Genomic DNA, 26,612 nt, shown 5'->3' with positions numbered 1-26,612 from the left:
TCTGCACGGTGGGCCTGGCAAGAACACACCGTTTGGCTGATTACACTGCTCAAGCAATGTCTGAATGTAAGCGTATAGGCTCTTTGGCCCAAATATGGGACCGTGTACGTTGATGCCCACCGTTTATCTTTATGAGGCGGAATAGTTAACCATGCCCTTGGCAGTCACGCGAGTGTAGGAAAAAGCCTTTCGTTGGATGTATTTCGATGATGAGCTCTAAAGGACCACAGAGCCGCGTTCTCGCTGCTGTTCCGCCCATTCATGTAGTTCCAGCAAGTAGAACACGGGGTAGCGTGAAATGACTCGGTACCGACATCAGTTTCAATTCTCCTGTGCATTGCTGCATTTAAACAAGCACACATACACGTCGTGCCACTGAACGATCCCTCAACACATGTAGTACGGCCACCGCCGCTTGGCGGCTTGACAGGCCTACATCCCGTGGTGCCATTTGTCAGTGTACAAAAGAAGCACGAGGAGCGGCGAGCGGAGTGTCAGCCCCTAAATATATTCTTGCATCGTGCACAAAACTATGGCCTGAGCTCTTCCTCCGTTGCATCAAGTTTTGAGGCCTCGTGGACGCCGCAGAAAGATTTGCGTGCGTGCAAATTCTTGCAGGAGCTAATGTCAGGATGTATAACAATCTTATTTTAAGCATGAAATGCTTTTAGCTCCCGTTGTCGGCAGTGTGGTGACGTCATGTCGAGACCGAGAGCCAACATCCGGGCACTGAATTCCACACATCCGGGAGCTGAAACGAGAGCATCCGGGCACCGTACGAGATTTAACGAGACTCATATGTGATCTGTTAGGGGCTTTGAGAGGAGGCTGCTTAGAGCAAGAGAGGAGCTCCAGGGCGAGAAGGGCTTTGGCCGAAAAAACTGCTTCCGCACTGTCCCGAAGGATGGCACCGCGGTCCCACACTCACGCATGCAAAAGACCGGCCGCTGGGCCTTCAGCTTGTGACGTTTCCCCCTTTGGCAGGCAGATGTATACTCGCTCGCGGAGTATTCGAACGCACTGCGTTTACATTCTTGTCAGGCCTGTGTCTCATCGTGTCCGCGTATGCTTCTGCATCGTCCTGCATTTCAATGCTGCCACCATCACAGCTGCTTAAGCCGAGCAGTGGAGCCTGATGAAAGGAGAGGTAGGAAGCGTCTTGCGGAAAGCGATCGCTTTGCGAGTGATACGCCACAGCAGAAGACTGCTCGCCCCTGCCGACAACGCCATGATTATGCGGCCGCTCCCGAAAGCGACAAGGCCACCACGGTTCGCGGCTGCCTACCTAAGCCCGGACTATTGCAGGCTATCGCTTCGACGCAACAAGAAGAGTGTGGTGTGGTGTGTTGAACACTAGACCCATTTCAAGATTTTGACTAATACCATCTACAACCAATGTGCTATGCCCGTAAACATTTCATGCTTACTATACTCGGTTACGGGAGAGGCAGAGTTTTTTTTTTTTTTATGAATGCGTGATATAGAGTATCAAGATTGTGTACTTGGGGAAATCTATTTATGAAAAGCAGGTCCATTTATTTGCTTTTGAGAGTTTCAGCTCTTCTTTGTTATTGTCGTGAACAGCTTTGCTATTTATCCTGCTTAAAAAGCTTTTGAGCAGAATGCGGCATGGTGATGGCTCCATACCTTCTCATGCAGGAGTGTGATGTGATATATTATGAAAAGTTTGCATTAGTACACCATCTAGTCTACAAAATATTGATACGAGGTGGCAAGCCAAGGAACAGGATGACATGATGACAGATTAAATATGATTTTTTAATGGTTGCGGGCCTAGCGCGAGCACTCCGTCCCACGCCACTGCCTGCTTCTTGGTCTTCTTCATAACAGTATCATCGCTCTTTCTTTGCAGATAGATGCTTCAGCTGCTCGCTGAGGAAATGAATGTCATAATCCTTGTCCTTTGACGGTGTTGTGCATAGCAGGCCATGCAGAAAATGGATCGTGTCGCAAATTTTCGAGTCTCATGAGCTAGAACTAATAGAGCTGCCCCAAATCTATGAATTCTGTGAAGCCCTCTTGCTTCTCACCACAGGAGAAACAAACAGGTGTGGTTCAAGCCTTGTCTTTGGTGTCTTTAGGTAGTGCAAGGTAATAGAAAAATCAGCTTTCACATTCACAGAGTATCTCATCATCCACGGTGCACCATCTTCCACAACGTACAACTATATGAGGCATCCAGTGCTTGTAATTGTATGCCAAAACGCAGACCGACTAGCTCGCAGGTGTTCAGCTGAGTCACTTAGGCTCCGTATTGTATATTTTTCTTTGTCGGAGTGAAACGTCCCAAGGGAGACTGTAAAGGCTCTTTCTATCGCAGTAGTGTTTAGACGAATTAGCCTCTGGGTCCTCCCTTGAGGTACAATTTTTGGGTAAATAGCTTAGGCAGTTCTATGAAGCAGTGTCCAGTCGGAGGCACAAGCAAAGACTTGGTGCACTTGTATGGCTGGTAGTGACTTGCATGTGGTTGCTTTGCATTCTATGCAAAAAAAAAAACAAAAAAAAAACAAAAAAAAACAGATCCTTACTATGGAATGCAGTGAAGGAACGAAATCCTCTCAGTGTATGGCAGGCAGCCAAGTGATCTCCAACTAGTGGGCTTGCAGGAGTTTTGTCCAGATTCGTAGTTGCAGCAACACCCAGGCACACAGCAGTTGTTAGGCATGTTCACTCTACTGCCTAAGCATGGTGACTTCACGCACATTTTCAGCACTTGTAGCGCACCGGCATGAACACCAGAAGCAGACAGCCTAAGAAATTCTCGAGAAAGAACCCTGTGAACATTCATGCCTAAGTAAACAACCGCAAAAAAAAGTTAGCAGGCGATTACAGTAGTCGGTAATGCAAAGTTTGAGTGCAGCTCTTCACACGCCACCTGCCACCGCTGGCAGGTGGCGTGTTTGCTGCTAGCCACCCTCCGGGATCTTCCCATGGCAGCCACCTTCCAGGTGGCGTTTCACTGTGCTACTTAGACAGCCAGTTACGCCACCGACGACATGGAATGCTGGAACAGGCGCCTAAGAGCTGTGCTCTAAAACAACCACATGTAGAGGAACTGCTGCACCATGCCAGCAGCGTGCTGTAACAAGTTGGGGCAGGTGCAGAGGTCACGACTGTCGTGGCTTGCGCCTCTTGCTGTGACGTGGCGCTGACATCGGCGAATTAGCGCAGAGGTCTTATTCGTCTAGGTGGCGCTGGCTGGCGCTCGCTTAAGCTCCCTTACACCTCTTCTTCAAAAATTCCTCTGCAATGGTGGGTGGGCTTATTTTAAGAGCAGTAGTTGAGAACAGTGCTGGCTTCACCTAGCCAGAGCAGCTAGGCTGTAGCATCTGTGGACACACCTTGCATGCTGTATTTGATCTGTTTAATTCGTGACTAAAGGACTCTGGGGAATCTGACTGCGTCTTCACGATTGATGCTGATGTGTGTGGGGATCATTACTAGCATCAAAATGCTAGTACTGCACCTAATTCTTGTCTCGCGCTCGTCACATTGACTGAGGAAATGTCGTTCGTGTATGAACACCTGCAGCGAACCCCTACATTTTCACCTGCCATGGCCAGTAAAAATGGTGGACAAGGGGGCTTGGCGCATGCGCAGGCTACTGTACTTTCTTTGGTATCATGAACAATATCTTCACTCGGTGCAGTATATGGTTTTGTCTTGCCTTTCATCTTTTGCACAAAGTTGTTTCTGTAGTTGTAAATAACAGGAGGATGTTAGCAGGTTTACAGCGCATTCTGTAATGCGGAATTTGCATTTGCCGCAGAAAAATGGCGATAGACGAAATGGTTTTGGTGGTTGTACAACAAATGAGAGGACTGGAGTTTTGCTTGCATGTCCAGAGTAATACTGGCCCTTCAGTCATTCAAAAAACTGTTCAAGCACCAAGAAAAGGGTACCCGAGTTATCATTTGGGGCACTGAAATGATTTCATGCAGATTACCCCTGCTGTCTGCATGATGAATTTGGCTCACTTCTTGCTTTTTGAAAAATTCTGGATTTTCTGCTTTTAATGCAGAGGTTTTCATTTGCATGCTCATGTATTTGTGGTTTGAGAAGAGAAAGACGAGGCGCATCTTAATGTCTCGCTGTTGATGGGACTGGCCACCATCCCACTTCATGGTTTCGGGTCTTTTTCACAGAGTGGGCCCGTTTTATTCAGATAATGATTAATGGGACATTTAGCTTATACTTCTAGTAAAAGCTGCACTCAGAAGGAGCAGGTTAGGTCTTTGTGACTGAGGTGTCTTATGAGGTAAGCAGCGTTTGGTGAGAACCATTACGTGAAAATCGTAGCTTCAGGTTTGTTACGGTATTTGGAAGTTTTTGTGTTTTGCCTCTTTTTGTTTTTTTCACAGTTCAGGTGGCCGTGTAACTAGGAGAAAGTACAGTGGCTGGGAAAAAGTCACACTGCACTTGTGCCACAGAGTGACGTGAACTGCTTAGTGTTGCAGTGCGCATGCCAAAGACTTGCGCTGTGCAGTCTTTGAAATGCATTTGTGACAGCCAAAACTTGTTGTCACAGTGCTGACTGTAATTGTATTTTCAAAACCCTAAAAAGTGATAAGGCCATTAATGATGGCCAGCTACATATATCTAATGAAAACTACATGCCTAACTGTAATAATTAAAAATGTTGTTCTGTAGGTTTTTGTTTTGCAAGAACAGTTTACTGTGTGGTTGACTTCTGGGCTTTGCATTGCCTTGGATGCGGTGATATGAGCTGACTGTCCTCTTTTCTCTTGCCTGTTTCTTTTCTTTCTCTCATCTTGTTTCTCAGAAAATGCATTATAGTTTTTGAGCCACTGTAAATGCCAAGCAGCATTTATATTTTTGGTCATTGAAATAAAGCACAGTAAGTTTTTGATTGGTGCATCGTGTGCCTATTTTGGTAGTTTTGAATATTGATGGGAGGGTTGTATTTTGCAGTAAGCTGTGAAAAAGTCATGAATTTGCCTGTTATTCAATTGTCAGAATAGGAGGCCCTTTTGTTTTTGAAGCCCCTTTGCTTTTTGCATTAGGAGCAACGGAAAAGTAGTTTTACCCTGGCTCTACAAAATATGTTGTGCTGTGCTTCGGTGTGTGGCATTGTGAGGCACTGGCGGTAGTGGCCACCTCATCAGTGCATGGTTTAGTTTCTTTTTTATAGAGTGGCCCTAATAATTAATAGTACATTTCGCATGTACTTTTATTGAAGGCTTTTTTTTTTTCTTGTACTTTTGCCAGATGGAAGAGCCGGAGCCGAGCCCATCTACTCCAGTGATAGCAGCTGCAGAGGAGCAACATGTCAGTGAAAATTCCATTTCTGATGATGCTGCTTCTGCTGCTACCGCATTAGAGTCCATCTGCAGAGGTGAGCTATCTGCTCAAAAGCTGCCGGAAGCACTTCTGGCGTCTGAGATTGTTGTTGCTATGGGCAGCTCAGCAGGCCCAGAAAGTGCACTTGCTGCCATGGACTCTGGCCTAGACAAACCACAGCTTGTCGGGGGCTTTCCAGCGGTGTGCGAAGACGAGGTGCTTGAAACAGTGGCAGAGGGAAAACAAGCATCGCTCCAGCTCACCAAAGAACCAGAAAAACAGGAGGAAGCCCTTTCACAATGTCTTAAAGAACCGCAAAAAGAAGCCATGCGAGATGTTGTCCATGATGCCATGGAACAAGCTGCTTCAGCATCTGGAGCAGATCAGCCAACCATGACAACAGACAGTGTGTTGGGAGCAGACACTGAGCCTGAAAGGAGGAGATCAATGCATACTGGGTCTCCTGATGGTGGTTATGCAGTGCCCACCTCAGAACCCACAGCCCAGTCTGCACCTCTCAAAAGCAAGTTTGTCTTTGAACAAATACCACCAAACTTACAAGAAGTAGTTTCAAGGAATATTGAACTGCCTATGCCGCTTAAGTCCCTTCCTTCAAGAATGGAGCGGATGAAATTTCGCAACAGGAGTGAGGTTGCTGTAAGACACACGGCCCCGAGAAAAAGCAATGTGAAGACCTGTGTTACACATGTTCGGCAACAAGGGTTATCTAGGAGTGCCTCTGACAGCACCCACAGCCTCTATACTTGTCACAAGTGCAGTTTTCGCACAAGTCGCATGGATAATCTTGTGCGACACAAAAAGGCAGATTGTGCCTTCATTAAGGACTTTTTCAGCTGGGATGCCAACACTTTCACTGAAGCCACTGAGATGTCAAAAAAAAGGTCATTGTCACCTGATGTACTTGTTGAAAATGAAGGCACTGAAGAGGCCAGCGAGACTCCAGTTGTGAAGTGTAAAGGTTCACCACGAAAGTTGGAGGCAAATACCAAAACCTCTGCAAAAAACAAGTCAGTGGAACCAGACCAGACGCCCAAGCAAGCACTTGTGTAAGCCTGCTATTTTCATCTTGTCTCCCCCCCCCCCCCACGTTATTTTGCTTGCACACTTGCAGCAAGTTTTATTTCGTAGTTCTTTAAGAGGTGCTTGCATTTGTGCTGTGTAGTTTTTTGGTCATAAATGCACAGCTTTGCATGTGCAGTAAAAGCTATTGCTATACCTTGTTTGAGACGATGGATACCCTAAAATATGGAATCATGAATGTCGAGAGTGGAATAAGAACCCTAACTGCAAACAGTACTCTGCTGATATAGAACTTGTAGAATTTCAATAAGGATAGCATTAAATGTTATGACAATATATTGTTGAAAATATAGTGTATGGTTCAGCAAGGCTGTCGTACTTGAAACAACTGGACCCCGTACACAATTTAGGTTTGGGTCTTTCAACTGGTGCACACAAGATGCCGCCCGTAAACAGTCTGTATGTAGAAACCAGTGAACCACCACTTGAAGTCAGAAGAACCATGCTCACATGCTCATACATTCTAAAAATCTGTTCACTGCCAAAACACGTGTTACCCAGTAGTTACAAAGTGCCCATCTTGAACACTCTACCAACAAATCCGAAGCAATCAGACCACTTCTTCTCCGCTTTGAAGAGAAATACCAAGAATTCGGTGAACTTGGCACAGTTGGCTCAGTGCCAGGACGCTGTGCCCCCCCCCTGCCCCCCCTAAATGGAAGTGTGAGCAGCAGTTGTGCTCTCAGTGCGCTGCCAGCTGCATTAGTCAGTGTGTGCTTAGAAAGTCTCTGCACACAAGTTTGCCTGTATTTTTAATGAACTTTGCGCATCTGTGCATCTCGCAACCAACCTGTTTGCACAAGTGTAGGTCAGTGCCTTGCTGAAGGGACACTTCAGATGCTCATGAGGTTTTTCTGTATCCACGCCTGCAGTACGCAGTATTGATAATATCAACGCGCAAGTAACGCAGAGCCACTATTTTGTGATGCCAGTGACAATAGGGCATTGGTGGCATAGTTTCATTTTAGTTCTCAATTCTAATGCGCATGTCATTTTTAGGCGTTTTTTTTCTGGAAAAAATGTGTGCTTTAGGATTGAGTATGTATGGTAGTGTGTCCAGGCTTTGAGAAAGCAAGTTTGTTGGTTTTCCAGTGCAAAACACCAACAGGTAATTTTTTACAAGCACTTTTGAAGCATTTTTGATCACTGCTGTTCAGTGTGGCTGCTACACAGCTGTGCACTATCATAACTGCTTTGATATCATAAGTGATTGTTCCAGAACTGGTGTACCTCTGAGGCTGTTGACACTAGCCTCATAAGTAGTATAGGAGGCCATACAACAGCAGTCACTGAGTCATGCACAAAATGGTTGTGACGTGCACCTCACTGTCTAGGGGGCAGGGCATGTATCCCAACTTGAGTCTTTCGAAAACGTCCCTTTTGCGACACCCGATTAGCCAAACCGCCAGAAGCGGATGCAGTGGCTCAGATCTTCCACATCTACTTCTAGCATTTTGGCTAACCTGGTATCGCCAAAGGGACGTTTTTGAAAGACTCAAGTTGGGATACAGTCCCAGGTCCGACATCTTGCACTGCAACTGAGCACCTCTTCCTCTTCCTCTGCTTTAGCCATTCTGTGACTGTTTCATAAGACAAGTTCCTCGAGGAACGAAGTAAGTTTAGAATAGGGGCCACGTTTCCCGGCCGATTTTCACACCATAGATGGTTTCAAAATCATTTAGCTGATTTGTATTGTAGCAAGTACTAGCAATGGCAATGCGAGTGGGCAGGTCAAAGGGATGAGGAAACTGCCGCGTTCTGCCTGAGCTTTCATGGCAACAAACATCTTTATTCAGAGGTACCCCACTTTGCCCAAGGTCGTGTAAGCAGGGAAGGTTACAGCTTGGAAAAAAATAGATCATTAGCACACTTGGTTACAAGACGATCGGTTCCACTCTGTTATGGTTCTTACAAAAAATGAATTAGGATAAAAGTTCGTTCTAGTCTGGTATTCTTGTATTTAGAAGTCATGATCAGTTCTTTTAGATATACAGTACGGCTATTTAAAATAAATATCTTTGTTAATTCAGTCTTGTCGTTATATATTTGAAATAATAATTTCAAGTGCCATTTTCTTCGGCGAGAGGAAGGCGCTTTCATTCCAGTTCAGTTTTAATTTTAGTGCAGCTCTCCCCTCACTTGCCTCAGCCTCAGAACGAACCTTGGCGCTCTATTCTGTTTTCTTTCAATTTTATCCTTCAAGGTTCTTTGGTGAGGGTCCCAAACAGAGCACGCATATTCCAGGATCGGTCGAACGAATGAAATGTAGGCAGTGCTTTTTAGGGTAAAAGGTGCATTAATCTGATTCCATTCAATTAAATTTTATGCTCTGGCAGTCTTTCCAACTATATTATTCACATGGTCGTTCCAGGAGTAGTCACTCGAAATATTTATACATATATTGGGGAAATATTTATACATATATTTTAAACATCAGCGTTTAAAAAATGAAACGAGTCTTAATTTTTCTTTTCTTTTTTTCCCGTGAAGGACAGACGGACACATTCCTTTTGCGTTTAATTGCATCTTCCATTTCTCGCACAATGAAACAATGTCTGCAAACCAGTAGAATCCTGTTCAATTTCAATTTTCCTATACATGGCGCAATCGTCGGCGAATAAACGTAAGCGTGATGATATGCCGGCAGGAATACTGTTCATATTAACTAAAAATAATAGCAGCCCTAAAACAGCACCCTGAGGAACAGCCGATGTGACCTCGACGCTAGGGGAAGTAGCACCGTACAGTATTACACATTGTCAACGCTGGGACAGGTTATTGGTGATCCAGTTGCACACTTCCTGATTAATATTTGCCATATGAAGTTTGTGGAGCAACAGTGCGGGACAAACCGGATCAAAGACCTTTCGAAAATCTAAAAAGACGCAGTCTGTTTGCCTGTTTTTATTCTCCTCGGATACTAAGCTGTGGTAAAATTCAATCAGTTGTGTTGGGAAGGAGAGCTCCTTGCGAAAACCATGTTAGTCATCAATTAATAATCTGTGTTCTAATAAATATTTCATTATTTTTTTGTACAAAATATGCTCCATTATTTTGCATGAGATGGATGTTAATGAAGTAGGTCTGTAATTGTTCGTCTTTTTTTTTGTACCGTCCTTGTGAGATAGTTAAAGTAACCGAAGAGTTTTACACAAATCTATACAGTAGCGATTGCAATCAGATTGTTGCTGAGAGAGGCAGTAGAGCACAGCAATGGGACATCCCGCCAGTAACAAAGGAGGAAGTAAAGAAAGCCTTAGGAGCAATGCAAAGAGGGAAAGCAGCTGGTGAGGATCAGGTAACAGCAGATTTGTTGAAGGACAAAGGAGAGATTGTGCTACAAAAACTAGCCACCCTGATACGCAATGCCTTGTGACCTCGAGAGTACCAGAAGCTTGGAAGAACGCTAACATTATCTTAATTCATAAGAAAGGAGACATCAAGGACTTGAATTACAGACCGATCAGCTTATTGTCTGTTGCCTACAAGGTATTTAATAAGGTAATCGCTAGTAGGGTCAGGACAACCTTAGACTTCAATCAGCCAAATGATTGGGCAGGCTTTCGTAAAGGATACTCGACAATAGACCATATTCACGCTATCAATCAGGTGATAGAGAAATGCGCAGAATATAACCAGCCCCTATGTATAGCGTTCATTGATTATGAGAAAGCATTCAACTCAGTAGAAACCTCAGCAGTCGTGTAGGCATTGCAGAGTCAGGGTGTAGAAGAGTGTTATGTGAAAATATTGTAAGATATTTATAACGATTGAACAGCTACCATAGTTCTCCATGAAGTCAGCAATAAAATTCCAATAAGGAAAGGTGTCCGGCGGGGAGACGCGATGTCGCCTATGCTATTCACTGCCTGTTTACAGACAGTATTCCGGGGCCTGAAATGGGAACAGTTAGGGATAAGAGTTAAAGGTGCACTGAAGAGGAATCTGAACTCGTCTTTTTGTCGCGGGAACTCAATCTACATGTTCTTGCTGCAGTTTGCTATTGATGGCGTGGTGCTCGAAGTAGTAAGAGAATGTCTATTTACGGCACGTAGTTACAGCTGATCCGTATCATGAGAGGGAAATAACTAGAAGAATAAGAATGGGGTGGAGCACATATGGCAGGCTCTCTCAGATCATGAATGGAACTTTACCAATATCCCTCAAGAGAAAAGTATACAACGGCTGTATCTTACTGGTACTCACCTATGGGGCAGAAATGTGGAGGCTAACAAAGAAGGTTCAGCTCAAGTTAAGGACAACGCAGTGAGCTATGGAAAGAAAAATGATAGGTGTAACGTTAAGAGATCGGAAGCGGGCGGAGTGGGTGAGAGAACAAACGCGGGTTAATGATATCCTAGTTGAAATCAAGAGGAAGAAGTATGCTTGGGCAGGGCATGTAATGCGAAGGCAAGATAACTGCTGGTCCTTAAGGGTAACGGAGTGGATTCCAAGAGAAGGCAAGCGTAGCAGGGGGCGGCAGTAAGTTAGATGGGTGGATGAGATTAAGAAATTTGCGGGAATACGGTGGCCGCAACTGGCGAAGGACATGATTAATTGGAGAGACATGGGAGAGGCCTTTTCCCTGCAGTGGGCGTAGTCAGGCTGATGATGATGATGATATAAATGTATGATGCGATTGGCTAGGCACAGCGTTTCAATATGTGGGGAAAAATACCATCTGGACCGGGCGCCTTGGTTTCATCTGTACTTTTTAAAAAACAAGAGAGGTGGCATTAATGGCACAATACTCACACATAATAATTCCTCCATAAGACATCATAGTCTGCTCCATTATGGCATCACACTTGACATCATTGGTTTGACTATGGAGGATTGGGGGCGAAAAAAATTGTTTTAATTGCAGCCTTCTTTACAAAAGAAGCGCCATTCTTCACTGAGCAAACATGAAGAGTATTAGCAGTACCCTAGGCCTTAAGCCCATCATAGTTTCTTTAGTGCTGTTACACACTTTGCCTTATTTCACTGTGTTTTAGGGACTATGAGGACAGCTCTGGAGATGAGGCACCCACCTCTAAACGTTCAGCACCCACCTCTAAACGTTCAGCACCCACCTCTAAACGTTCAGCACCCATATCCCTGGAAGGTATGTACCTCTGCCATTTTTTTTTTTACTGAGGTCTAGTTTATCAAGGTTAGCAATGAAAGCAAAACTGTAGAAAATAGACAAGACAGAGGAAAGGTGCCTTGTAGTAACCATTGTTTATATACTTCATTCTCAGCATTGAAGATCACATCTTGACAGTGTAGTGAAATTGCTTCCGAGCATGTACAGTCTTGGTCAAAAGTCTTAAAGCCACAGCGTTCATCTGCAGCGAAGTGAATGGTCCTAGAAAGCTCCATGTAGCGTACCAATCAAAACAAAAGTCAAACAGGAAGCTTCTTTACATCCAGTAGAAACCTTCTGCTAGCATTTCAAGGTCCCTCGGTCTTTAATAGTGCCGTAATGGCTCTATTATGGGGCTGAAGCGAAAAGCCTTTGGCCTTAAGACTTTTGACCAAGATTCTACATTGTGCAGTGTATAAGCTTGAGGTCATCGTATGACATATTATATTCAATGCAGGACTTACTACTATTGTTTTCATGATCATTACCACTCCCACAACTATCTTTTGTTAAAAAAAAATGCATCTGATTGTTTTTTTGTTTTTTTTTTCAGTGTTCTTTGATCGATTTGTACACTGTTGCACAGGCTGCCATTCAGGTCTGAGTGCAATTCCAGTCATGGGGAGCATTGCTGCTGAGCACTGACATGTTAAAAAAAAAAAAAAAACATGCTTTTTATTGTATTCTTCCAAATTTTGCTGTGCTGTTTCAGCAGTTCTGCTACTGATGGGTAGTAGAGGTTTGAATGCAGCGCTTATTTTATGAGTGGTTTCGAAGCACATCACCTTGGCCTTTTGTGATTTTGTTATTGTCTCACTCTTGCATTCTTGCTTGTGTGCGCAGATCTGGAATTTGCTGAAGATGATGTTGTTTGGGTGGAATGGAAGAGGCATCTGCACTGGCCTGCCTTCGTAAGCATGAACTAAATTGAATGCCGCTTCATCTGATATGTGGCGTTCAGTTTTTGAAGGGTGTTTTTGTTTGATGTTCCAGGTTTTTAAAATTATTCTGAGGAAAAAAAAAGCCAGAGTGATTCTTATCGATGCAGCGTCAGACAAACCAAGGTGCGTAAAACTTTTGTGTGTGTGTTTGTTTTGGCTATTGGCTTAATGTTGTTTTTCTTTCTTTTTTCAGTATCTTGGTTAGCCTAAAAAAAATTTTCAATTTCAATAATGCCGAGCGAAACAGGCGTTATTTGGTAAGTGTATGGGATGGGACAAGGTTTGTGACATTTTCAACCTGTCATTTTGCACAGTGTTTACCTTAGACTCTCATAACTTCAGCCTTTAAGGGGCCGGAGATTATCATTTGAGTAAGCTGAAGTTTGATCATATTGAGGTGAACTTCTGGTAATTCAAAGACTAAATTTTCTTTGGGAACCTTTTCTTTGTACAGATGTAATTATGATAATTTTCTCTGCATACAACATGGTTTAAAAGCACTGATTTGTTGAATTTGTAGTCTCTGGTTAAATGGCTGATAAGTTATCACTAGTGAATTGCTTTCTGAATATGTTTATTAAAATAAACTCACACTTCAAGTAACAGAACAAAAAAAAAAATTGAATTATCCACAAATAAAGTTATCAAACAGGCCACAAAAAACTGCCAAATTCAAGGGTTGTGCAAATCTGGACGTTTTGGAAATACATGAAAATACACTGTTAATTATGGCAATGAAAGATATCAGGTGCCAAAGACAAATTGTGTCTAGTTATTTGGACTGCGAGGAACGCTCAAAAATCCGTGTCATGCAATAAAGTCCCTTCAGCTGCAAATTTCCAAGCTGCTGGAACAAGCAGTCAACAGTCTTGTGCACGCTATGACACCTCCTCGTGATTGCACCTCTCTGAATGTGTGCGCATCGTGCACATATTGGTGATGCTGTGGCAGCCGCATTCACAGACTCGTTTTCTATGGCTGCGGAGTCGCCTACGAGCGCTCATGATGGGACGAAGGCCAAATGTGAGTGCTGCACCTGCTGTACGGAGTGCCCGAAATGGAAAGGTGAATATGACGAGGAAGGCTAGAAATGCTGAGCTACAGTGGAACCTCGATTATACGACATTCAGGGGACCGCGCGAAACCGTCGTATAATCCGGGTGTCGTATAATTGAAAATCAAGCATGATATTTTTTGACGTCTGAACTTCATCGTCATCTTTCTTTTTTTTTTTTTTTTTTCGGACCACAAATGCAGCACATTTTGCCGGCAGAGGGCTAGTCTTCAACAAACAAGATAAAATCGCCGTTGAGGCTGCCATGAGCAGCGGGGCAGCGGCTGGCGCGGTTTTCTTGATAGGTGGAAAGATTAAGGCGCACCGGTTATCGACTGGCTAAAGTGTGCCTACCGTATTACCCCCTTTTTTTCACGATCGCGATGCCCAAAGTGAGAGGGGGTGCTTAGATTCGAAAAATCTAAACTGACCCCCCCCCCTCCCGGGCCCCTCTTTTTGCGGCGAAATCTCGATGAAACGGGCGCAAGAAAAAACATTTTATTTAGGAAACATTCAAAAGAAAAATAGCTGCAGACAGTTCTGTGCCGCCATCTGTCTTGTAGTGTCGGAACGCAGCAACACAAAAAGCGCCGTGGACGCCGCTGTTCTCACTTCGGCGAGCGCGGCCTCGCCCGCTTATCTGTTTTTTCAGCAGCGTCCACTCCGGCGGATGCATTTGTTGCTGGGACGGGCGCCTTTATCTTTTCTCTTTATCTTTCCTCTGATCTTTTAACTCTCCTCTATCTGCACTTGGCAGCGGTGGAGCCAGTCGGCAGGCCCATGCAATTTCCTTTTCATCCTTCTCTCAGCCACAACAACAACATGCAGGCCGCGCCTCCTCGGGACTCCGACTGCACAGGCTCGACGAAAAAGAGAGCAAGTGCACTTGGCGGCCTTGGTAACACTCTCTTCCGCGCAAAAAAGGGGGTGCTTAGATTCGGGGGGTGCTTAGAATCTCGAAAATACGGTACATCCCGGCCTGCGTTTGCTGACGACCTTTTTTGACGGACGGTACGAGCCAGACGTCGTACGAAGTGGGGTCCTTCTAAAATTTGCGTCGTATAACAGAGGTTTTTAATGCATTGTCTCTATGGGGGTTTTGCCGGGACCGCACAAATTCGTCGTAAAATGCGGGTCGTTGCATGACCGGGGGACGTATAATCGAGGTTACACTGTACCAACATGCTTGAGGCAAGCGCTCTGTCGACATTGACTTTCTTAGTTGTGGTGTTGCTGGTAAGCAACCGTGGAACTCGTGGCACATTATTGTGTACACTCTTCAACAAAAATTTTATAACAGGTGAAGTTGCTACTGGTTGGTATCGGGATGAGAAAGTTGGGACTGCGACATTCCAAATGTTTAACACGGGTGCACAGTCTTAGCTTCGAACAGCAGTGTGGTGCCGATAGTCGTAGCATAGGGGTACACCTCCCACGCGCCTCTCTGCTACCTTTTCGCATTTGGACAAAGCGACCTGGCTTAGCACGTCGTATGCTGGCCCATGCTGACGACATGCATGACCATCATACCTTCAACGATTGGATCCAGTTCACAACTCAGGCCTTTGCCTCTCATGTGGCGCATACAGGACACCTCCCATAGTCAGCCTGTATGCAGAAACAAATTAACCCTCACTTGAAATCAGAACTGCTTTAACGTGTGCATGTGTCAAGTAAGATCTCTACCAAAATACATCTGCTATCCAGTTGTAACGAAATGTCCTTGAATACGATTCACCAACAAACCTCAAACAACCTGGCCACTGGTCTTGCGTTTCGAAGAGATATGCCAGAACCTCAGTTTACAGGACCTGTCACCTGACATGCCCAAAGATAAGATCTACTGCCTCCATGGTACAATCTTCCTGCAATTTGCAATTTCACTCTGACAGAGTTCCGTAACAAACAACAATCTGCAACAACATATCATGCAAGAATTCCTTGCACTCCAGGAAAAATACAGAAGGTTTATGGAATTATATACTGACAGTTCAAAAATGGATGTTTACGTAGGAAGCGCAGTGGAGGGAATTGAAAAGAAACAGACTTCCACAGTGTGCATCCATTTTCTCTGCCGAATGTTATGCCATTTGTGTGGCTGTAGAAAAAATAGTAAACGAGAACTTCACAAACAGTATTATTTACACAGGCTCCCTAAGCATACTCATAGCTCTTCAATCTAGATATGCAATCACTCCGTTACTTGGTGGCATCATACACAACATATTAATAGCCACAGCCCAAGGTTGAAATATAACCCTGCTGGGTCTCGAGTCATGTTGGAATAAAAGGCAGCGAGAGAGCAGATTGTGCGCTGCTCAAGCTCGCGGCAAGGAAATAGTCAATATGCTTTTTAAAGATTGCGTGAACTTAGTACAACATAAATGAAAAGAAAAATGGCAGTCGTCTTGGAACAACGAGGTAAATAACAAACTACACTTGTTAGAGCCGGTTTTAGGTGAATGCAAGTCGTGTGCACCTTGAACATTTCAGGGAAGTGATTCTCTGCAGTCTCCGAATACACCACACACACCTTACGCACAACTTCCTGCTAACAAAACGACAAACCTGTTTGCGAAGAAGGTGGAGATGATTTTACGGTTAACCACATCGTATTCTCTTGTGTGAAACTGAAAAAAAAAAAAAAAAAAACTAAGAAAAAAGTACTTTATTCAATTTTATTATGAACACGTTTCATCGAACGCTGCTTTTAGGAGATAATAAAATCATTGACATGTCTTGCATTTTTAGCTCTTTAAGAGAAGCAGTATTTCTTGAGAAACTCTAAATTCTGACCAGCTGCTTTGCTGGTTTTTTGGTTGACCTCGGCCACTTTCTTATTCCTGAGAATAAGGCTGAGTTCTTTATTTGGTTCGTTGAAAGCCTCGAGATCCTTGCCCAGCCAAGGGTAGCTGGTGATGTTATGTTAAAGAACCCCAGGTGGTTGAACTTTCCGGAGCCCTTGACTACAGCATCTCATAGCCTGAGTCGCTTTGGAACGTTAAACCCTAATAAACCAAACCAACCCTGTTTAAAGCATTTACTAATAGCCATTTCTAAAATTTCTTTTCTGCATTTTAGGCCCTCTACAGCACCGATGATTTTTCACATCTGTATACAATTCAGCGAAAAGCTTCTCATAAATACCTTGTGCTTGGGGCATGATGGTCTTAGTTGCCTGTGTGCCATAAAACCCAACACAACCCAGCGCTTTAGGAAGAAAGTGTCAATACAGAAGCTGTGGACAGTGTTAAAAAACAGCAGACTGAAATTACATAATTTTTTGACCAGCCTAAAAAGAGAGCCTGCCAATGGGTTAGCAGTTCTTGGCGCATATCTTGCGGGCACTGCTAGCGCAAAGCCGCTTATTTTGTTCCCAGGGAGCACGTCTTCGGACGCTGAGGAGGAGGAGGAGAAAAGCATTTATTTAGTAATGTACAGAGAGGTGCTCGGGGAGAGGCCCCTAATGGGTCTCACCCCTTACAATACTAGGCGGAGTCCCTCATTCCGGGACCCCGTTGGTCGAGACCGCTGCACAAGTCCGCCGAACCAGGGCCTGTTGGGCCGATAGTTCCTGGCAGCTGAGCAGGGCCGCCTCCCAGTCCTCTCGGGTAGGGGAAGGGGTGATTGGGGGGAGAGAAGGATTTTTTCTGCATGCCCAAACCATGTGGAAGGTGTCGGCCACCTCCCCACAGAATGAGCAGCGGCCGTCAAAAGAAGGATTAAAGTGCTTGAGAACCGCCGGGCACAGCAGGGTGTTTGTAAAGAGCCTGAGGAGAATTCGTTCGCCAGCTTTACCCACTCCTTTCATAGTAATTGGGTATCGCCGGTGTTCGGCACGATAGTGCTCAGTAATTTCTTTAAAAGAAAGGAGAGGGCTGTGATCTGGGTTAAGCTCCTCCCAAGGGACGTCTGGTGCCCGGTGAGTGAGTGCGCGGGCTGCCTCATGGGCGGCTTCGTTTACCTGGCATGCCTTGGTGGCCGGGGACCCATATGATTGAGCGATGAGTTGGATCGCCGTCGCGAGTACTGCGGTGTAAAATTTCGTGAGCGAGTGGAGTGATCCAACCGAACTCAAAGTTACGACAGGCTCCACGAGAGTCTGTGAGGATGAATTTTAGAGTCGGGATGGGAGGCTGCGAGGGCGATCGCCACCTCCTCCGCATGCGTTGAGTTGGGCGCTCTGAACGAGAGGCCGTCCACCTGTTTTCCCTCGTGTATGACTGCAGCCATGTACCATTCCCCCCTGGAGTGGTAGGGGCCTGCAATGTCGACTTAGAAGACGTGTTTCTTTGAGCCATAGTGGCGGTGCAGGGCATTCGCCCGCGCCTGGCGCCGGCCATTATGGTCCTCCTTGTTCATCTTAGTCGGAAGGGGTCGAACGTAGAGGGCGCTTCTCCGCAGTTCTGGCACTCGAACCCGTTCCATGGTATGGTGATCATGTCTGATATGTAACCGGTCCAAGAGGACCGGTTACATATCAGACATGATATCAGACCGGTGTAACTATGCTCGCCACTGCTTGCAGGCATTCCTCCATCTCTCCCTATGTTTCCCGTAGTGGCCCAGATGGTGATGTCATCGGCGTACAGCGCATGCTGAACACCGCCGCCAGCCACCAGCTGTGCCGGGAGATACATCATAGCAATGTTAAAGAGAAGCGGGGACAACACAGCGCCTTGTGGTGTGCCCCACGTTCCCATCTCAAACGGGCCGTACTCGGTCTCTTGTATACGTATATAGGCCAAGCGGTCTGTTAAGAAATCTTTGATGTAATTGAATGTACGAGGACCACAGTTGGTCTCGCTAAGGTGCTTTAGTATGACGCCGTGTTTAACATTGTCAAACGCACCCTTGAGATCGAGTGCTAGGACTATTTTGTCGTTGTGTGGGTGTTCTATGGGTTCGAGAACCTCGTGATGAAGCTGTAAAAGGATGTCTTGTGTGGACTTACTGGGTCGGAAACCGAACATGGTGTCGGCAAAGGAGTTCTTGCTCTCAAGATATTCTGAGAGGCGGTCACGGACCGTCGTTTCCATCAGTTTTCCTACGCATGAAGTGAGAGAGATGGGCCGGAGGTTGTCTGTGTTTACCGGTTTCTCCCTGCCTTTGGGATAAAGGTTACCAATGATGTCTTCCAATCCGGTGGCAACAAAGTGTCCCCGGTCCAAATGGCGTTAATATATTCGAGTAGGGTTTCGTATGCCCGATCAGGAAGGTTTGCCAATAATTTGACTGTGACCTTATTCCTCCCGGGCGCCGTCCCCCTGCGCATTTTGGCAAGAGCCGCGCGAAGGTCGTGAAACTGGAAAAGTTGATCCAGTTCCGGATTATCGCAGCCTGCATACGAATAATCCTGCGCGCGCGGGTCCTGATCCTGATTGAGGTATTGTGAGCGCAAGGTGTTCGCTAGCTGCTTCGTGTTGCCTTGAAAGTTGTGTATCGCGCGATTGATGTGTTTCTGGGTCTCCGAGCGTGTTTGTGTGGGGTCTATGAGACTCCTGAAGAGCCGCCAAGTGTTGCGGCTGGACATCTGTCTTGCTGCACTGTTGCATCGATCTACCCAGTTAGTGTCTGCGAGCTGGGCAGCATACTCGGCAGCTTGCTGGGTGAGGTCAGAGATGCGAGCGCGGAGTTTACGGTTGTGTTTCTGCTGCCGCCATCGGTTAGTGAGGCTGCGGCGAGCTTCCCAGAGGTGCATTAGGTGGCTATCCACGTCAGGTGCACGCTCCGTAAGCAGAATATGCTTTTCGTGCGAACAGAGTGTTTGCATGAGTCCGTGTGCCCAAGTGGAGTAGTCCTGTTCCATGAGAGAAGTTACTGGGAGGGCCTGGCGGAAAGCATTCCAGTCGGGAAGTTTGGCTTGCGCAAGGGGGCAACGTAAGGGCCGAGTGTAAATGACAGTGTTCAGTATGCAGTGGTCGCTACCGAGGGTGTCCTCGGTGTTGATCCACTCTGCGTGTTGGATGTGTTTCACGAGGGTAAGGTCGGGGCAGGTGTCCCTAGTGACGGAGTTCCCTACACGTGTTGGGTGGACCGGGTCGGTTAGAAGAGTGATGCCCAGCGCAGATATAAGTTCCGCCAACTTACGACCACGCGTCTCTTCCTTGCAATAACCCCACGTGAGGCAGGGCGCGTTAAAATCGCTCACTATCATGAGGGGGTCGCGACCCGCGATCCTTAGCGCTGCGCTAAAGATGTTAGAAAAAGTGATGTTTTTGAGTTGGGACGCTGAAGAAACACTGCTATCACATGATAGTTCTTGTATTTCATGGCCTTTCTCTGTAGGGCGGCAGGAAGATGTATATAAATGGTACCTTGTTGTAAACATTTCAGGCTGCTGTCTTTCAGCACAATCTACAACTTCTGAATTGCTAGTTTTTTCCCAGAGCCAATACTTGAGATGTTGGCTAATTAGTCTTAACTAATTAACAAACTTTGTGGAGCAAAAAAGTAGCTGTTGGGAATCATGTGGCCTATTCTGCAGTACTTAGTGGTTTTATTTGCCTAGGACTTTACATTTAGCTGGGATACCTGATATATATATTGTCTAAGTGCACTAAAAAAGTGAAAAGCACTTATTACACATCTAAAAATTTTCATTATAGTAGCAACACATGTTTTAACTGTTTGTAGTTTGGGGTTTCTTTATTTTTATTTTCTGAAAATTTGGCCGAATTTCTTTGATGTTTATTTCAGAGTGCATTTCGGTTTTTGTTGACAAATATTGTTTCCTACAGATGAATTACTTTTTTTTTTTTTCATTGACATGGTGTCGTATTCATGTGCGGTTAAAATTCAGTTACAGTTTATCTTATTTTTTTTTTTTTTTTTTTTCAGACTTGAGTATTCATTTTTTGTCATGTTGCACAAATGGTTGCTAAATACTGGTAAAGGGATTACAGCCATGCTTGTGCAAGAAAATGCTAACTCCATTAAAAATGTAACGGAAATGAAATGATGGATCTATTGAACAGCACTCCAGTGGAAGTTGATTTGCAGAAGGACAGTCGTCGTGTTAGTTGTTTTTTGCACTAGCTTAAGAGGGTAGGGCATCATGTGGTCTACGTGTTGTCTACAGTAATGGAACTGCCGCATAACTGTTGGGGTAGCCAGAACATGACACTCTTTTGTTACACTTAAGCGTGGTTTCAAGTTTGTTTGATGTATTTTGAACATACTGCTAGCCCTTGCCGTGGTTTGGTAACAGCACAGGAGCAGTGTGACAGAATAGCATCTGACATTGGTGGACATACAAAACAACGTTGTGTTATTTATTTTTCTGCATGCAGAAAGTATTGTGCCCTTTGGCATTTCCCCTCGCTTGAGGAATGGGTTACATATAAGCGCAATGAGCCAATGGGCAGCACATTTTGAGACTGGTGACAGTGACGTAAAAAAACATGCCATGTTTAGGACAACCGTGCACAAATGTTATTGCAAAATGAAGAGCACCTCACTAGCTGGCTCCAATGGTTTAGAAAGCACAACCATGCTTAAATGTTATTGCAAAATGAAGAGCATCTCACTAGCTGGCTCCAATGGTTTAGAAAGGACAACCATGCTCAAATGTTATTGCAAAATGAAGAGCATCTCACTAGCTGGCTCCAATGGTTTAGAAAGGACAACCATGCCCAAATGTTATTGCAAAATGAAGAGCATCTCACTAGCTGGCTCCAATGGTTTAGAAAGGACAACCATGCACAGATGTTTTTGCAAAATGAAGAGCATCTCACTAGCTGGCTTCAATGGGATAGAAACAATGCTGCAGAGTTTGCACTAGGTGGACACCCAGTGTGCTTACACTGGGGCAAGGAGAGCACTGTATGCAAGTTTACCGAAACCGTTTGAATCAATATGGGGCTAAAAGGTACAGTTTTATGGATGGCATCATTGCTGGTGGTGAGGTGTGGTTGTCACATGACTACAAGTCTGCAGCAAACCTCGGTGGGTAATGTAATGTGCACTGTCTTATAAGGTGTGAAAGGGTTTATTCTTCTGGACAGACAACTCTTGCTACTATATGACACTGCAAATATGGGCTTTTAGATTAGTCAGTCTTGCTTGCGAAAGTAGCCTTTCTCTTGCAGCACAGTAATTCCAGGCCCTGTGCCAGGTAAGGCCACACATCACATTGTCATTCTTGAAACGACTGTCCTCCTGCACTAACTGTACTGGCCAGATTTGCCACACTGCAACGTTCATCACTTTGGGATGCCTAAAGATGCAGCATATGGGTAACATTTTTCTTAACAAAGTTGAAGCTTTGTTTTTACTGACAGGCTTACATTAAGACTGTAAGTAGTGACGGGAGCTATGGTTAAAAGTGGCGCTTTGCAAATGTTTTAGTACACTGTGCTTTTTGAAATGTTATAGTGTTATTTGTATCTGTTTTACCTTCTGTGGAAGTGAATACAAGTCCTTAATTTTGGAGTAAACCTTTATTGTGTGAGGTTATTGAAGGGTATACAGGAAGAACTAAAGGGCGACCAAAGTGCTTTTCTCTCCTTCCTACTTCCTGTCATCTGGCGTTTAAATTTGCTGTGGCTATTAAAAGTTCTTCGAACACAGGTGCCATGAAGGCAATTTTTGGAGCCAGGGCACACAGCCTGGAATTAAGATGTGCTCTATTAATGGCTTACACAATGCAAGCTGTATCCTGTAACTTTGCATATATGTGTTGCCTGCTGGTAAGCTGATGTTTGTGGCTTTCTTATTTTGAAAACTTTGGCCAACTCTATATGTGGCATCTGCAATGATAGCAGCCATGCTTTAGCAAAGCTCGGTGAATTTTGCTGATGTGAATGTACAGACGTAAGCAGACTTGTCTAGAGCGCTCATCTGCGGCTAGCAGAGCAAAAGATGTGAGATTTTAATGCAAGTAGCAGTTTTCACAGGCAATACTTACGCTCAAGCCGCCGTAGTGGCTCAGTGGTTATGGTGCTCGGCTGCTGACTTGAAAAATGCAGTTTCGATCCAGGCCGTGGCAGTCGTATTTCGATGGAGGTGAAAATGCTAGAGGCCCGTGTGCTGTGCGATGTCAGTGCATGTTAAAGAACCCCAGGTGGTCGAAATTTCCAGAGCCCTTCTTTATGGTGTCTCTCAGCCTGAGTCGCTTTGGGACATTAAACTGCCCAAGTAGGGCTGCAAAGCACAAGTGCTATACCCACATTTTGCAATGTATGTTCCATAGCACACCGCTGCAATGCTCTAGACAAGTGTGCTTACATGGAAGAACAAAGACCTAGTAAGAAGAAACAGGTGTTTTGTGTTGGTCAGGTTTATCCTGTTTGCAGAACAAGCGTTTGAGAAAATCAGGTTCTAATATGCTCTCAAACTTAAAATGATTGGACGAATTGGGTATTTTTTTTTTTAGGTTATAAAGTGGTGGAGTTGATAGAGTTTTTTAAAGGTGCACTGAAGAGGAATCTGAACTCGTATTTTTACCACGGGAACTCAATCTACACTTCTGAGTGTTCTTGGAAACTTTGAATTATTGCCCTGTGCAGCCGATTTCCCTAATATAAATCAGATTAACGTCGGGCTCCTGCCTTTTTTTTTTTTTTTAATTTCCGCAAACGGTGGGAGGAGTCGACCCACCTTTCACTGTGTCTCGTGGTGGCTTGCCGCTATGCCATCGGCGGTGGTGGTGATCGTGAAAAACATTTATGGGCAATTAAATTTTTACAGAAAGGTGATTGGGGTAGGACCCTATTGGCCCTCTCCCTTACAATACTAGGTGGAGCCCCTATTCCGGTGCCCCATTGGCAAGCAACGCCGCCCGCTTCCGTTGAACCAAGGCCTTTTGGCTCTTTAGGTCTTGACAGCCGAACAGGGCCGCCTCCCAGTCCTCTCTGATGGGGTTGGGGTTGGGGGGGATAGATGGGTTTGATTGACACGCCCAAACCATGTGGAAGGTGTCAGCCACCTCCCCACAGAACTGGCACGAGCCATCAAAGGATGTATTGAAATGTTTAAGCACCGCCGGGCACAGTACAGTGTTGTAAGAATTTTGATGAGGAGGCGCTCGTCAGCGCGATCCAGACCCTTACAAGGGGCCAGGTAGCGCCGGTGCTCCTCCTTGTAGTAATCGGTGATTTGTTTGAATGTAAGGGCCAGATTGTCTGATTGGGAGTACCCTTCCAAGGACAGGGAGATAGCTCGGGGAGAGAGTGCGCGGGCGGCCTGATCGGCCTGTTCGTTTCCCTGGAGTCCCTGGTGACCGGGCGCCCAAATCAGGTTGCATGGAGTTGGGTCTTCGCATCGACAGCTATATTCAAGTATGCGCCAGGCAAGCGGGGGGGCCCAGCCCAACTCGTAGTTCCGACAGGCCCCTCGCGAGTCGGTGATGATGTGTTTTGACTTGGTATTCGTGAGAGCCAGATCAATTGCAATCTCCTCCGCGTGTGTTGTACTGTAGGCTTTGAAAGTGAGCCCGTTAACTGTGTTTGTGTTGTGTACGACTGCAGCCGTGTACCACCCCCCGTGGTGTGGGCCGGCAACGTCCATGTAATACACGTGTTCTTGGTTACCATAGTATCGCGCCAACGCTTCCGCGCATACCTGGCGACGACCTCTATGGTCTTCTCTGAACATGTTGCGGGGAAGGGGTCGGACCCGGAGGGCGCGTCTCCAGGGTTCTGGCACTCTCTCCCTTTCCTCAATGTGGTAGTCTGATGTGTAGCCGGTCCAAGAGGCGGCGACCGGACGTGGTCTGTGCAAGACGCGTGTATTGGTTGACTAAGTGGGCTTCTCGAAGCTCCTGGAATGTGTTAACCACGCCCAAGGCCAGAAGTCTCTGGTTGGACGTGGCGACCGGGAGATTAAGAGCCTGCTTGATGACTTTCCGCAGGATGACCTGCAGTTTGTCATCATTGTGTTTGCACAGGTGCAAGTAGGAAGTTGAGTAGAGGATTCTACTCGTTACGAAAGCATGGGCAAGCCACAGTGCATCCTTGCTTCGTAATCTGCCCCGCTTGTTGGAGACTCGGCAGACCATGCGGCCCATCTGGTCTCCCACCATGCGAAGTTTGGCTAGGGTGGTGTCGACTCTGCGTTGGTGGTGTATAAAGAGGCCAAGGACGCGGATCTCCTTGGCTTCCCGGATCGGTCCCGAGAGGAGGGATTTGAGTGCACAAATTCTGATTTAGCTGGGGCGCACTGGAGTCCGCAGTAGGCCGCGTAGTCGTCGACTAGGGTCGCCGCTGCTTGCAGGCAGGACTCCATGTGGCCCAGGTTACCTTGCGTGGCCCAGATGGTAATGTCAACCGCATAAAGAGCGTGATGTATCCCGGGCAGAGAAGACAATTCGGAGGGAAGACGAAGCATTGCCAAATTGAAGAGCAGGGGAGACAGGACCGCGCCTTGAGGTGTTCCCCTCAAGCCGATGGTGTATGGCCCGTGTTCTGCATCTTGTATGCGTATATAGGCTTGACGGTCTGTAAGAAATTGTCTTATGTAATGGAATGTTTTGTGGCCACAGTTGGTGTTACTGAGGTGGTCCAGGATTACTTCATGTTTGACGTTGTTGAATGCGCCTTTAAGATCCAAGGCCAGGACCACCTTGTCGTTGTGGGGACATTCTACAGGATCTAAAATGTCGTGGTGGAGCTGCAGAAGTATATCCTGTGCTGACTTGTGAGGACGAAAACCGAACATAGTGTCCGCGACAATGTGCTGTGTTTCGAGATAATCAGATAGTCTGTCACGCACCATCGTCTCCATCAGCTTGCCAACACAAGACGTAAGGGAGATGGGGCGAAGGTTTTCCACATCAATAGGTTTGCCGGTCTTCGGGATGAAGGTCACGAGAGCCGATTTCCAATCGAGAGGGAGAGGAGTCTCTCCGTCCCAAATGCTATTGATGTATTTGAGGAGCGCGGCGTAGGCTGCGTCGGGAAGGTTGGCCAAGAGCTTGACCGTAACCTTGTTGCGCCCAGGTGCAGTGCCTCGCTTCATCTTGCTTAACTCTTTCCTGTCCGCGGGGAAAATGGTGGTTTTCAGGTGGTATCATTAATATTTTTTTTTCTTCAACAAAACTTGCTTGGTACAGGAGTGTATGGTACCGAATTGTAGAGGAGGAAATTCTCTTCACATTCTTATTAGTCACAGTCAACATGTTTATTGAGTAAGAGATGAAAAAAAAATAATCGGAAAGAAAATTGTAGTTACAAAGAAAAAACACACAAAAATATCAAAGTTTCGTCGCAAAAACAAAACATAAAAACAATTTCAGAATATACATTTTTTACAACAGGGATCGATGCAACATTGCAGCAAATTTTAGTTTGCTGTGAGCAGTATTAGCTGGGCTAGGAAAGGAAACAGTAGTCCTAGTGACTATCGTGCCACTGCGCGAAACAGTTCCTTGTTGCCGTGAAGCAGAGGTTGGCCGCACATGTCTCACAGAAAACATTTGTTTTTTGCTCCACCTTTTTTTCTTCGTAGCACAATTTGCAGTTCCGGTACTTTGCATTTTCTGCGGCTTGTGCTGCAGCCCCTGAGGTGAATCACGAGGCGGAAACAGAGAGCGAACATTGGGGTCCTCAGGATGTGGCTCATCAAATCCGAGGAGTTGCTCGACCAATTCAAGTCTGAACGCGAACTGATCAAATCTTGATGTCCTCGACAATTCTGGCGCTTCGGGATGCTCCTGGCGATGCGCGTCAAAAAGTATGAAGCTGTTGACGACCGCGCCGCCAAGCGCCGTGCGACACTCCGGCGCGCAACGCCGAGGTCGACCCCTGGCTGTCTTTGAGCCGAAAACACGACTCTCTGCGCTGCCGGCGGCAAGTAATCCCGCCCGAAAAACGTTGACACCCTGCAAATAAGAGTTATGACCTTCAGAACACTCTGATCTTTTCCGATAAGCGCGCAGCAAAAGCGGAACATTTTGGGGAGAAAGCGAAACTTTCCGAGGCATGGCTGTCGACGTTCCGGGTCGGTCTGAGGCAGTTTCGCTGTCGGTGCTGAAGTCTGAAGAGCCGAAGTCGTCTTCTGAATCCTCACTGCTGCTGTTCTCGTCCAAAAACGAACTCTCAGGAGCATCAATTTCTGTGGAAACGCG

General features: G+C 45.8%; 1 protein-coding gene across 9 annotated transcripts in view; it reads left to right on the top strand.

The window, feature by feature from the left end:
• LOC149351065 (uncharacterized) overlaps positions 1 to 26,612 on the top strand; it is a 60,875-nt gene that overhangs the window by 11,266 nt on the left and 22,997 nt on the right. For 7 of the 9 annotated variants that reach the window (XR_016290501.1, XR_016290500.1, XR_016290502.1 and 4 more), the window contains exons 2-6: positions 5,251 to 6,389; positions 11,421 to 11,530; positions 12,395 to 12,462; positions 12,545 to 12,615; positions 12,686 to 12,749. Coding sequence is in view for 6 of the 9 variants with exons in the window: in XM_089580264.1 (XP_089436390.1) it covers positions 5,251 to 6,389; positions 11,421 to 11,530; positions 12,395 to 12,462; positions 12,545 to 12,615; positions 12,686 to 12,749 (1,452 nt within the window). In the remaining 3 variants the exon portion in view is untranslated. Of the gene's footprint in view, positions 1 to 1,873; positions 2,070 to 5,250; positions 6,390 to 11,420; positions 11,531 to 12,394; positions 12,463 to 12,544; positions 12,616 to 12,685; positions 12,750 to 26,612 lie in introns of those variants that run through there. The other 2 variants (XM_089580263.1, XM_089580267.1) reach the window with 2 other exon arrangements.

Source organism: Amblyomma mixtum, chromosome 3 (genome assembly GCF_055824585.1).
Source record: "Amblyomma mixtum isolate Tamu chromosome 3, ASM5582458v1, whole genome shotgun sequence".
Lineage (NCBI taxonomy): Eukaryota > Metazoa > Arthropoda > Arachnida > Ixodida > Ixodidae > Amblyomma > Amblyomma mixtum.
The sequence above is the reverse complement of the archived record's forward strand: the minus strand, read 5'-3'. Positions and strand labels throughout refer to the sequence as shown.